At 40.2% G+C, this 13,321-nt stretch overlaps 1 protein-coding gene and 1 long non-coding RNA gene across 4 annotated transcripts; both read left to right on the top strand.

The window, feature by feature from the left end:
• Positions 1-1,385: 1,385 nt before the first annotated feature.
• LOC108959992 lies at positions 1,386-5,020 on the top strand. 3 transcript variants are annotated; one of them, XR_005550763.1, is made up of 4 exons: positions 1,386-1,902; positions 2,592-2,674; positions 2,760-2,844; positions 4,025-5,020. It is a non-coding gene; the product is annotated as an uncharacterized LOC108959992 (long non-coding RNA). The 3 variants fall into 3 exon arrangements; XR_005550764.1 differs by lacking the exon at positions 4,025-5,020 and adding an exon at positions 3,624-4,018; XR_005550762.1 differs by lacking the exon at positions 4,025-5,020 and having other exon boundaries at positions 2,760-3,617.
• Positions 5,021-5,062: 42 nt separating this feature from the next.
• Positions 5,063-6,890, top strand: LOC104431852. Its single transcript, XM_039313660.1, has 4 exons — positions 5,063-5,093; positions 5,140-5,308; positions 5,493-5,532; positions 6,556-6,890. The coding sequence occupies exons 1-4, from the start codon at positions 5,063-5,065 to the stop codon at positions 6,706-6,708; spliced, it is 393 nt and encodes a 130-aa protein (XP_039169594.1). The 3' UTR covers positions 6,709-6,890.
• The last annotated feature ends 6,431 nt before the right edge of the window (positions 6,891-13,321 follow it).

Genomic DNA, 13,321 nt, shown 5'->3' on the forward strand with positions numbered 1-13,321 from the left:
TTGTAGTAAATGCGCACCAAATTGAAATAAGGTTCTTATGATTGAGAATCTCAGTAAACGGAATTTGATTTTTCATAGAATGGTGTTGTATGTGAAAGCATTTGTGGGAAAATGTTGATCATCTCTTTCTTCTTTCTGACTTCACTCCCAAGCTTTTACATCAAATCTTGGGCTTGTCTAAGGTGGTTTGGTTCTTGCCAAAACATGCCATCCACTTTTTTGATTGTTGGAATGCCTAATTAGGAGGATCAATTTCTAAGAAGTTCCGAAGCACTGTACCTTTGTCTCATGTGGTGCCTTAGGAAAGAAAGCAACAAAATGTAGGATCTGGAATCTTCGGTTGCTTCTGCGTTGTACCTTTTTACCGGTTTTGAGCATCATGTTCTGTTTCTCTACACTCTTCTAATGCTTCATTTTTGTTTGTTTTTCTTTTGTTTTGTTCTAATATATACTGATGTACTGGAACTTTTTCTTTCAACAAAATCTTTTATTATCTAGAGAAAATATATTGCCAATTTATTCCCTTGCCAGAACTTTCTCCATTTACGTGGGCATTTTTGTGTGTTGTGAACATGTGCTTGGGTGTGCACATGCATGCGATCATGTGCTTGCACAGGTGTGCACCCATGTACATGCACTCTGTAGGGCTGTTGTTAATTAAATCAGATTTCGTGCTTCTCGTGGGTACAGTGACTCTCATATACATGCTACATATTCTTCTTGATTACTACTATAGTGAGAAATGATGTTTCCAGTTACATTCTTTAAGGTTATAGACTCCTGTTTCCTTTTTTTGGATAAGTCTATTAAAGAGCACCAAGAGCACCAAGGGGATGCCTCCTATTTACAAATTTCCACCTATAAGCTCATATTTACCTTAAAAATTTTAGGAAAAAAAAAAGACTTGGTGTCTAAAGAACTGCCACCACAATGTGAAAAAGATAAGGTAGAAAGCCAAATATCTTTATAGCACCTACAGAACTTTCCTCATTTTTAAAAGCTTGCCTATTTCTTTCTTACCAAGGCTTATGAACTCTCTCTAACTCCATGGTACTGCCGATCAATGCTTTCAGGGCTCCTTTCTCCTTTTGTCTAATCAAAATGTGCATTCACGACGTGTAGAATTTTGTGGAAAAATTACCAAGCGATAAAAGGATTAAGCTATGAAATAAAGATGTGGTTTACTATCTAAATGTTATAGTACTCCGCCTCTCTCGTAAGCTGGGACTTCACCTTACATTGAAGTGTAAACATTTGATACTTGGGGAGTGTAAAGAAGTTATCCTGTCAATATTGTGCTTATAGCCCACAACTATCACATAAATGGCCTCTCTCTCTCTCTCTCTCTCTCTCTCTCTCTCTCTCTCTCTCTCTCTCTCGATAATTTCACATGAACATTGCAGACTTCTAATCTGCTTGCATGAATTGGATAGTAGACTAGGCTCCATTTCTTTATTGAATTTTCCAGTATAACTTTTATTTGGCAGAGACTCTAGAGTATGTTGTTTAGTTCAAACACAGTTTGCAGAAGATGAACATGGCTCGTAATGTCCATTTACTGCGTAAAATATTTTCTTTTGTAAACTTTTAACTTTAATGGTTCCAGCAAGTAACGTATGTGGTCAATGCTATTTTTATCCCTCATCAGTGTGCCAGTTTTCTTAAGAGATGATATTTGATTTATGGGGTTAATTAATTGATTTATTGTTATTTACTTAGCAGCCTGCTGTAGAAACCATTGGCTTTAGAATGGGTGAGCTCAGGGGTCTTTCAAGATGGCGTTCTTGTTATCTAGGTATTGGTTCGGATGAGACACTGGCGGATAATGCAGTGGAAAAGGTTGGAATGTTGCTTGTATAGGTTGAGTGATTCATAAGGGTGCTCTCATCTGTTGCAAAGCCGGTACACCAATTACAATCTTTCTTGTGATTTCTCTACCTTTCTTGATATCTTCTGTTTGCAACTATTGTAATATCTTGCCTCTCATCATGTATGGTATCATGTCTTTAGTAACACTGAATTACTAAAATTTAAACATGAAGTTGAACTATTTGTGGATAAGATATGATATGGATTGCTTGGAATGACATATTGATCTAAGTTAAATAGCCTTTAATTATTTGAAAAATGATCTTGTTATCAATATTGTAAAGGATTCATCATTAGACGGTGGGCTTTACACGTGACTTGAACCTGTTCAACAAAGGTCCATTTAGTACCTGTTAAGGTCGTTAAGGAATACTGACAATAGCACATTGTTGCTTTGTTGATATCGTCATGCTTTTGAAGCAGCAAAAAAGAGAAATTGCACGACTTATCTGTATCTTTGCTTCCCATGCCTCACACAACTTGGGGCTTGTACCTTCTCAATTCCCGCATGCTACCCTGAAGAATGCAATTTTACTTGTTTCAACATGAAAAAATCATAGTGTGACCACTAATATCTAGAGCAAGGTCAAAATATTGGTAGGAGCCTATGGAGTTCTCGAGCCTGTGGCATGCTTGTAGAATTTGCCTTAGGGATTGAAAGCATATTGTATTGGTTAATAATGTGCATGTTGCTGAAGCTTTTGCTTTTGTCTCTCTTTCAGTTTGCAAATTTCTTCAGCTGGCTTCTGAAATGTATAAAGCGATCGATGTCAGAGCCAATTGATCAATTTTTAACATACAATAGGTTTGTCTAACTTTTGTCAATAAGGGTCCTTCCTTATGGTGAATTCATATATACTCTTTTGAGTTCAATGGTGAACTTGTTGTAGTGTTCTTGAAGTTTCTACATGATCAAGATGCTGCTATGCATCTTCTGGATCTTTCTGAGGCTGATGAAGAAACTACCATTGATCCGTGAGTGATTTTCTCTAACTTGTTCTAGTTCCTAATTACATGTCCTTTACAACATGGCACCTGGAACCCCAGAATCTTTAGTTCTTAGTTGCTCATACCTGATGGAGGTACCAAGTGGAATCTTTGGCATCACCATGTATAAAAAGCTTCCAGTAGAAATTCCTTGTGTGTATATATATATTGAAAGCTAAACTTTTTCCTGTCATTTTAGCTCAGATATACTTTTACTTGGTTATTGTTGATAGAATGGCTAACCATTGAATAGTAAATTTTTTCTCTTGTGAATTATCTGAGTTTTGCTCCTCGTTTTTCTTAATGAATTTCATTCAGCTAATAAGAAAAGGTTAACCTGGCCCTAGTCATAGAATCATATGTATCGTCCGGAGACATGAAGTGAGACTGGATTCATAATTAGACGTAAGATGACCTTATAATTCCAAGGGTGGTGGGACATCTCTTCATCCTTTGTACCTGAAATTTGGTGTGGTGGCGGCTTGGATACTACAAGGTGTGGTCAGCCTAGCATTGCCTTAATGTACACTAGCGGCTAATTTTGTTGGCCTTTGCTAAGTTGTGCAATCCATTAATGCAGTAGAGAATTAGAATATCAGTTTCTAATGGAAATTGGTCATGTTTTAAATATCAAAATGACATGCTGTCAAGCCTAGTATTATTTTCATGTGCTTTAGCAGCTGACTCATGCTTTGAGGCAATGTGACCAAATTAGTTAGCAAAATTGTGAATGTGAAATTGTAAATGACTCCTGGTTTGGGGGCTAGTTCCTCATTTCAGGTCATCTTGCTATCATCTTCACCTATATTCATTTTTGAATTAACGGACACCCACCAAAGCGTGAAAGCTAGGATCATTCCCACAATAACACCTGCAGGTTCTCCCAATTCAGTTCGATAACTGGAACAGGAAATACTTGAGTGCACTTCCACTAGATGAGGTTGACTCGAGCTAGGGTGGTTTGCTGGGCTTCAACTGTGGTTATTGTTGTTCCAGCACCACTTTGAGTAACCATATGGTAACAAGGGTTGAAATTGACGGGTGGATTGTCATTTCTCATTGGATTGGAAGGTCATATTCCAAAATATCAAATGCAATTCCTTGCGCTTTTCTGCCCTGATATATCTTGTCAGGTCAGTGAGATGTCTTACCCTCATTATTATCTCAGACAAACAATGCAGAGAATTGGAGAATTACTGTAGTGTGGAGGATTTTGGGGACACGGAATATTTGCAAAGGACACTTGTGAAAGAATTTCAATAGATGGAACGCAGTCATTAGCAAAAGAATTAAAAAGCTGAAATGTAATGGAATCCTGTTCGTGGATAGGAGTTTTTTGCTTGAATGTATTGTATATTGCTCTTTCATTGTAAATTCTTCTCATTAATCCTTTATCTACTTTTTCCATTTATAATTGTTCTTACACATGCTACCTCAATGGGAAAAATATGAACTATGAGATAAATCATTGCCGTCATCGGTTGTTTGAAGTGATCGCTTTTCCCCCCTTCGAGTCTGGTCCTTGTTGCTGATATGTGCACCGAATGTGAAATTGTGGGTCAACAAGAGTTTGAATATGATACCTGGGCTCAATATTTTTTATGTAAACATTGCAATCCTTTAATTAAAAGTTTGTACTTTTGGTTTTACCCAACTCATCAATTATTTGAGCTCAAATATTCATCTTTCGGTTGGCTAATTCAGGACTTATGTTAATAGGTTTGTGGATATTTCTATCCAAATGCTTATTAGCATAAAGTAGTCCTATATTTTTCATTTCCTTGTCTGAGTGGCCAGAACCTTGAGACTATAATGAGAGAAGGAGAGAAAGAAAAGGAAACCTCTCGGGGTTAGGGGTTGTCTTCTGGAGGTGGTCCTCAACAATGGTTTTTTACTTACCCTTTGTCTAATAGTCTAGTTTTTCATATTTGATCTCAGGTTTGATTACTTGACAGTGTATATGGAAGCTTTAGTTGGGTGATCTTATGGGATTGGGCTATGTGTTTAGGTTATGATCCTTGTGTATGGAAATACTGTATCTCATGTTTCCTGATTAGAAACTAATTAGATAATCACATTTTCAAGGAAGCTACCCAGATGCCTTTCTCTTCTATTTCGAAAAAGATACTTTGTGAGAATTTATTGCTACAATTCCCTCTTACATCAGTTTGGTATCTGAAACTACAAATATTATCTAGAGATCCACATGTGCAGAGTCCAACTGCTTTTTCATGCTAGTCATTACTCTGTATGTTATTGCAGGATGACTTGAATTTGCTTCAGATTATATTTCCTTCCAAATACCTGAGTCTTTTTTAGATGCAACAAAATGTATAGCGGTAGTGAGTGGACTCAAGAATGATTCAAGCAATGTGAAGAAAGGTAGATCTTTGGAAGGATCTTGTTGTGCATCTCTCTTGGTCACTGTTGTGTGGATTAGGCTCTATTTGAGGTAAAAGCTTTGTATATCATATTTTGTAGCCCAAATTTGCAAATGTGGCTAATACATTCTATTGGAAGCAGGAACATCAAATTATTATGTTGCTAAATAAGATGAATGATACTCATGAAAACTTGGGATATGCCAGGATGACGATCCTGCAGGCTAGTGACTTTCCATTTGTGCATATTGCAGGAACCACATATGCAAATAACCGGGATTTGTACCAATTGAAGGTAACTCTTAGATCCGGAGCTTGCATATTGTTTTCTTACTTGTGATATCTAGAGTTCTATTCCAATCATGTCAATTCACTATTTAAGACATTGATGGCAAAAAGAAAAAAAGTAGCATATTGTGCTTTTCTGTCGACTCCTGTTCGTGTCGGAGTTTTAAGAAGTGGCTCTGGTTGGATTGGGAACCAGACTTGTGCGGTGTGGTTTCCCAACAAAAATAGTATTGATCAAGAATCGGTGGTATTGACTCTCTTCAACCGGTAACCAGGTGTACCTATCAACTGATACCCAGCAAACCCGTCAACTAGTTAGGACCAGATTTGGGCCGTAAAAAAACTAAGGAGTAGTGTTGGAATTGGATTGGGCTTTGGCACTCCAACCTCTTGTAATTAACAAGTGTGCCAACCATTTGCTCCAGTGTCTTCTTGCTACAATTCGTGGTGAATAATTTATTTATTGACCATATTGGCCTAATCTAAAATTGAACAGGATGCTATTAAGATGACATCAAGCGTGTGTAATCTATTAAGATGCTATGGTGTCTGCCGACTCACTGGGCTTCTTTTGTTCTGAAAGTGTGTAATCTAATATATGCAAAGCATTCTATCAGATGACATCACATGTCGGTCAAACTGGAAGAGCACGGTTCTACCAATTTGACCGATTGAACCACTGGTATGGTTTTAAAACATTTGTTCTTTTATTGTTCCTATTTATTATTTATCTGATCTTCTCATCAGCACAATTAGCAGCTGCTTAGTTTGTCCTCCTATGTGCATAATGCATACAAATGTCATTACGTGCTTGCAATCTCAAAGGGTGTTTTACTTTTTGCCTTACCGTAACTGCAAAAAGTTCCAACATACCTTGACAGCTGGAGCCTCGTATGTAGGTTAAGAAATGTGCCTTTGATGGCCCTGATGGGTTGGTAGTGCCCTTTTTGCTTCTATTTTGTTAGGTTATTTTTGCTTGGTTGTATTATCTCACTTTTGAAACACTAATCTAGTGAAACTGCACATCTAGGACCATATCTTCCGCCTGGAGATGGAGAATGAGAAACTTCGAGGCATTCCCCATACTGTAGTTCCTTCCTTGTCAGTTGGTGGTAAGAACATTTTGACACTGTCATGCCATCGAGCTGAGAATCAATTCATTGCTATGCCATCAATTGTATAGTTCTAAACATTTTTCCTTTGAGCTTCTTGCCATGTCCATTTGCAGTTTTGGATGTCTGGAAACTTATTGTTACCCATGCTCTTTCCTTAGGGATCAATGTTTGATAAACTTGCCAATGTCAGTAACAAATTTATCTCGTTGGCTGAGTGATGGAATTGAATTATTCCTGTGCATGCTCCTTACTACATTTCCACTTAAAGCCTTCTATTAAGTTCAAATGGGATTGGCATAGGGACACTGTGCCTCTTTAATGGACCACTTCATGTTAGTTCCTATAGATTGAAGAAGTGCAAAAGTAAGCTCCAAAGAAGAATAATTTTTAGTTGAAGAAGTAAAAAAAAAAAATGAAGTATCAGGTTTTCCCCTAAATTTTAAATCAATTGAGAGGACAAAGCGCAAAATGATTTTATGGTCGCCAAACAAATACCAAAAGAGTAATCATTCTCTTGTGGTAGCTGCATAGCAGTCTGAGTTACTGACTGAGAACCACTATTTACAAGTTCATGACCATAGATACTACCATGGTATCTAGCGTAGTAAGATACTGTAGAGCATTCATAGTTACATGCATGCTGTAGCCTCTTTAGGTGCACAAGGTTTGCTTAATGCCTGTGTTTTATCATAATGCATGTGTTGTACTTTTACCTTTACCCAACAAAGGTATCTAAACATCACGTTGGTTATGGCCATACATTCAAGGAACACCGGATGAAAATCACGTTGATTTTTTTTTTTTTTTTTTTTTGGGCAATGGCAAAGGGACGGATACCTGAAGTACCAAAAATTGGCACGAAAGAACACTTAAGTGCCAAACTTTAAAAAGGTACACTTAAGTGCTAAAATCGGAGTAAAATTGATCAGTTAAGTGCTATTTCGGCCATGGCAATTTCCTAGCGAGGTGAGTGCAAAACGACATTGTTTTGTACGCTGATGTGATAAGAAAATGCAAAAACGATGTCGTTTTGTATTTGATGTGTAAATAATTAATATAAAAATTAATTAAATTAAATTTAAACTTAAATTTATTTAAAATATTATAAAAATAAAAACTTAAAATTAAAATTACAAAAAAGGGGGCCGAAGGAGGCGCTAAGGGTTGAGCCCGTCGCCGCCGCTAGGAAGGGTCGGTGACGGAGGGAGGAGGGTCTACGGGATGGTTGGCCCTTAGCCGACTGGTGGCGAGGGCCGCGAGCCTTCGCGGATCGGGGCAAGGGCCCGAGCCCTCGCCGCCTCCCATCCGTCGCTAGGAAGGGCTGGCAACGCCGATCGACCAGTGGTGAGGGCCTGCGAGCCCTCGCCAGCCCTTGGCGAACCAACAACGAGGGCTCGCAAGCCCTCGCCGCCACCAACCGCCCCCGGCCAAGGCCCAACGACCTTGGCCGATACTCCCCGTGACATCCTGAAATTCGACCCGTTTCGATAAAGTGAAATTGGCATTTCATCGACGTGCTTAGGGTCCTTTTTCTCTCGAGCTGATCACTCGCGAGTTAACTAACCTATTGGGTGAAGCCGTTAAGGGACATATCTGCTGTAAAATCCCTAAAAGCTACTCAATTTGTTGGATTGGACTAAAATCACGTCCGATTGATTTTTAATCACGAAATTGAACTCGATTTCGGGAATCGAATTTTAAGCGCGTCATAATTCTTATTTTTAGGATCTTGTCTCATCATTCGTCAATTTATTGAGTTGTCCGAAATTTCAAGAAATAAATTATCGGAGGAAAATCGAAGACCGAAAGAAATTAAAAGGGAAAGAGAAAAGAAAATAAAATATGAATAATTGTAGTATTTTTGTTTTATTTTTCTCTCTTCCTCTCTCTTATTTTCTCTCTTTTCCTTTCTTTTTCTCTCTTTTCTCTCTCTCTTCTCTCTCCCCTCCCTTCCCTTCATGCGGACAGCTTCCCCACCGATCTCTCTCTCTCTCTCTCTCTCTTCTCATTTTGACCGGTCAATCCTTATCTCTCTCTTTTCTCTCTCTCTTCTCTTTCCTCCTCCCCCACGTGACCGTATTATTCTTCTTCTTCTTCATTCTTTGCGTGCGAACCAGCGAGTTGGGGAAGAACAGAAGCTGCAGCTCGCCGTCGCTGCTCCGTCGCCGCCCGTCTCGTTGCCCACGCCCACGCGCGCCGCGCGTCCGCCGTTCACCGCCCGTGCACCACTTGCGCCTGCCGCTCCTCCCCTGCGCGATCCAGCTTTGCGCAGCCCTGTTCGCCTCTGTCCAGCCCTTGTTCAGCCACCACCGACGGTTGTCCGATCATCTCCGGCCACCATTCGGACCGCCGGAGCTCCCCTCACCCTCCACCGGCCTCTCCTCACCACTCAAGCCGCCGGATCAGCTCCGGCCAGCCTTGAACCGCAACCCACGGAGTGGGTATCCAGCCAGTTCGTGGGCCGTTTTAGGCCGTTTCTGGGCCCCGAACCCGAACCGTGCTTTGGAGTTTGTTGTTCCTCGCGTCGCCCCCGTCGGATTGATCCGATTTGCGCGCGATTTGGTGAGTAATCTCACTAATCCCGGATTAGTTAGCTAATTATGCTTAAGGTGGTTTAGTTTTAATTAATTATGTTTAGGTTGTTAGATTAGAAAAAATTAGCAATTATTAGTCAATTGTGATGCGATTTAGATAAATTGATTGTGTAATTAGCAAGTGGACGTGGTCTTCTATTTATTGGAAGTGCCTCGGGATTTTTCCCGACCCTTAGTGGGCTTCAATTAGGCTTTTCAGGCCTAAGTGGAATTTTTAGTATTTACATATCAATTTTCGGAATTAAATTAAATAATTATTTATTTTCCGAAAATTCAACCGAGATGGTCCGAAACCAAAATATTATGCTGATGACCATGGTGAAGTCGGTTTATTTAATCGGGCTTTATTTTGAGCTAAATTGAATTTTTAGTATTAATTATTTAATATTCGAAATTAATTAATTAATTAATTAATTATTTTTCGGAAATTAAGATTGAGATGGCCGATGACCGAAATCTCGTGCTGATGATCGTAGTGCAGTCCGTTTATTTAATTGAGCTATATATTGTGCTAAATTGAATTTATTATATTTATTTATTTATTTTTCGAAATTAATTATTTAATTATTTATTTCCCGGAAATTCAACTGGGATGGCCAGTGACCGAAATTTTATGCTGATTGTCGTGGCATAGTCTGTTTATTTAATTGAGCTCTATTTCATGCTGAATTGAATTATTTGTGAAAGAGGGAATTATTCTTTAATTGGATAATCATTGGTTATTGATTGAAAAATAACTGGGCATCGATTAATAATGCCAAAAATATTTGATTGGACTACAGAAAATGTTGGAGTTATAGAAAGGAAAAAATTATATTTTGGCTAAGGCCGACCGTGTTCCCACACACGGCTATTTTATCGAGAAGGATAAAAAATGGAATGGATTGAATGGTCGGATAGTATACTATATCATCCTACTGGCTCGATATGTCGCCTAGCGAGAGCAAAGATATCGGTGTACTATATCAGCCTACGGGCGATATGTCAGCTTAGTGCGAGCAATACACTTTATCAGCTTAGTGTGAGCATCAGGGGTATACTATATCAGCATGCGGTCGATATGTCAGCTTAGCGAGAGTAGTATACTGGTATTGTGACATCCAGATTTTTCAACCCTGTCTTCTACTAAATAAATCGGGCATTTCATTAAGCGTCTTTAGGGTTATTCTCAGAGCCGATCACTCTCGAGATAACTAGACTATCTGGGGAAATGATTAAGGAATTTTAAAGCAATAGACTTGAGAACTCGATCAGGAATCGGTTTCTCGACCGTGTCCATCTTTAGAGGTCACTACGGCATAGTTAAAAATTGATTTGAAATCAGAGATAGACTGGATCGATAGAGATATGTGACTAATCGTGGGTGACACCACTGAATTAGAAAATTCTCGTCGGCTGACACTAGACTGATTTTCTTATTGTTTTGGTACCTTGTGTCCGTAATTGAATTCTCGAGATTTTCACGACAATCAAGAGTCGCCATTGAGTCGAGTGGGTTCATAGTGGCTCGAAGAAAATCGATCACGGGTCACTTGCCTTAAAAAGTTCTGAAAACTACCCGATAGTCTAGGTCACCCTAAAAACGCGCCGAATGAAAATTAACCGCCACTGCTGCTGCCAATGTTGCATTATTGCCGGGCACTGCCGCCGTACTCCGCTGCCGCACCGTCGCCGCACCGCCGTGCTCAAGTTGAAGGACCACCCGGAATAGTGGTCGGGGAACAGGACCAATTCATCGTTGGTAGAACAATTCCTAAAGCTAAATCCACCTCGTTTACCGGGACCGAGACCCCAAGAGACCGCTACTTCATGGATCCAGAAATAGGAGAAAGCTTTTGCACTACTAATGTGCAATGAAACTGAAAATGTACTACTTGCAACTTACCAACTTGATGAGTTGCAGATACTTGGTGGAAGACGACTCGAGGAACCATATTCCCAGAAGGCGTTGTTCCAGAGTGGAACACATTTCTAGAAGCTTTTAATGTCAAATATTTCTCAGAAACTGCTAGAGAGGTGAAGATGTCAGAATTTCAACGTCTTCGCCAGGGTTCCTTAACCGTCGATCAATACGAGGCGAAATTTGCTGAACTTTCGCAGTATGCTCCAGAATTAATTGCAAATCTAGTAAACCGAGCGAGGAGGTTCAGAGAAGGATTCAAGCCAGACTTAAGAAGTACATTGATTTCCCCGAACTTGAGGACTTATAATGACCTTTATGAGAGGGCTCAGATGATCGAGAGAGATCAGAATGACCGAGCAGCCTCATTTGGGTCGAGATTTAACTCTCATCGAGAGAATATTCGTCAGGGAAAAAGACCCATGCCCGGAGGTAGATCCCATGCCTCGCCCTTCAAGAGGAGTGGATTCAATAGACAAATGTCCAATAACACAGGTATATGTCGCTTTTGTGGAAGGCGACACGGGACAGCTCCGTGCCCAGCTAGGACAGGAGCCTGTTTCGAGTGTGGCCAACAGGGCCACATCGCGAGGTACTGTCCAAAGAAGCAGCGAGGACAACCTCAATTGCCATCGCCACCACCGAGAGGACAGATAAGAGGGTATGCCCCTCAGAACGTGCCGCAAGGAGGATAGCAGAGACCTCCAGCTCAAGGCACTGTGTATGCAATCACACAAGGTCAAGCAAGTTGCGCCTAACGTGATAATGTGTATGGTTTCGCTCAACGACCAACCCGCTTATGCTTTGTTTGATCCAGAGCAACCCACTCATTTATTGCCGAGCAAAGTATGTTAAGTTGATAGGAGCGAGTCATTTTATATTATTGGAGTCGACAATGTGCATATCTACACCCTTGAAAGATAAAGTTATTACTACTTTGGGTTGTTCGGGGTGCAAGTTAGTGATTGGTGAGCGAGAGGGGAAAATAGATCTTTTAGTCCTAGCCATGTATGACTTTGATTTAATAATTGGCATGGACTCGGCTCACCAAGCAAAGAGCTAAAATGGATGCTATCGCAAAGCGATTTTTTTTGACCCATTAGGGGGTAAGAGTTTTGAGTTTGTTGGGAATCGAGGAGGACCCACGGTTTCCTTAATCTCGTCACCAGAGGCAACTCGTCTATTAGACGAGGGTTGTCAAGGTTACCTGGCAACTGTCGTACCATGACAGTTGAAGAGCTGAAAGTGGAAGACATTCCAGTAGTTCAAGAATTTCCAGATGTCTTTCCAAAGGAATTGCCAGGTTTACCGCTAGAAAGAGAGATTGAATTTGTGATTGAACTAGCACCGGGGACAGAGCCGATCTCAAAGGCATCGTATAGGATGGCATTGACAGAATTGAAAGAATTGAAAGTACGATGCAGGAATTATTAGACAAAGGATTTATTCGTCCTAGCGCATCACCTTGGGGGAGCGCCGCTTTGTTTGTAAAGAAGAAAGATGGTTCATTGCGTTTGTGCATCGATTATAGACAACTCAACCAAGTGACTATTAAGAATAAGTATCCACTCCCAAGGATTGATGATCTGTTCGATCACATAAGGAGCATCAATGTTCTCAAGATTGATTTGAGGACGGGATATCATCAGCTGAGAATTAAGAAAGAAGATATTCCTAAGTCAGCATTTCGTACTCGGTATGGTCACTATGAGTTTACAGTGATGCCATTCGGGTTGACGAATGCTCTAGCTGCCTTCATGGATATGATGAACCGGATATTTAAGGAATATTTAGATCAATTTGTGATCGTGTTCATTGATGATATCTTGGTCTATTCGAGGAGTGATGAAGAGCATGAGAATCACCCGAGATTAGTACTCCGCACCTTAAGGACGCATCGCTTGTATGCTAAGTTTAGCAAATGCGAGTTTTGGTTGACTCGTGTTGCGTTCTTAGGTCATGTGATTTCCGGAGAAGGAATCTCCGTCGACCCGAGCAAGATAGAAGCCGTGATCAATTGGTAGAGACCGACATCAGTGATAGAGATTATAAGCTTTCTGGGATTAGCAGGTTATTACATACGGTTTGTAGAAGGTTTCTCGGCATTAGCATCACCTCTAACTAAGCTCACGAAGAAAAACGAGAAGTTCATATGGATGCAGTGCGAGCGCAGCTTTTCAAGAGCTG

This window comes from Eucalyptus grandis, chromosome 5 (genome assembly GCF_016545825.1).
Source record: "Eucalyptus grandis isolate ANBG69807.140 chromosome 5, ASM1654582v1, whole genome shotgun sequence".
Lineage (NCBI taxonomy): Eukaryota > Viridiplantae > Streptophyta > Magnoliopsida > Myrtales > Myrtaceae > Eucalyptus > Eucalyptus grandis.

What these genes read in the sequence shown, in the direction of transcription:
- LOC104431852 (XM_039313660.1), top strand. Translation starts at nt 5,063, where the DNA reads ATGTGCAGAGTCCAACTGCTTTTTCATGCTA. An exon ending in CCAACTGCTTTTTCATGCTA is followed by an intron (nt 5,094 to 5,139) that starts GTCATTACTCTG and finishes AATTTGCTTCAG; the next exon opens with ATTATATTTCCTTCCAAATA. An exon ending in GGGATTTGTACCAATTGAAG is followed by an intron (nt 5,533 to 6,555) that starts GTAACTCTTAGA and finishes CTGCACATCTAG; the next exon opens with GACCATATCTTCCGCCTGGA.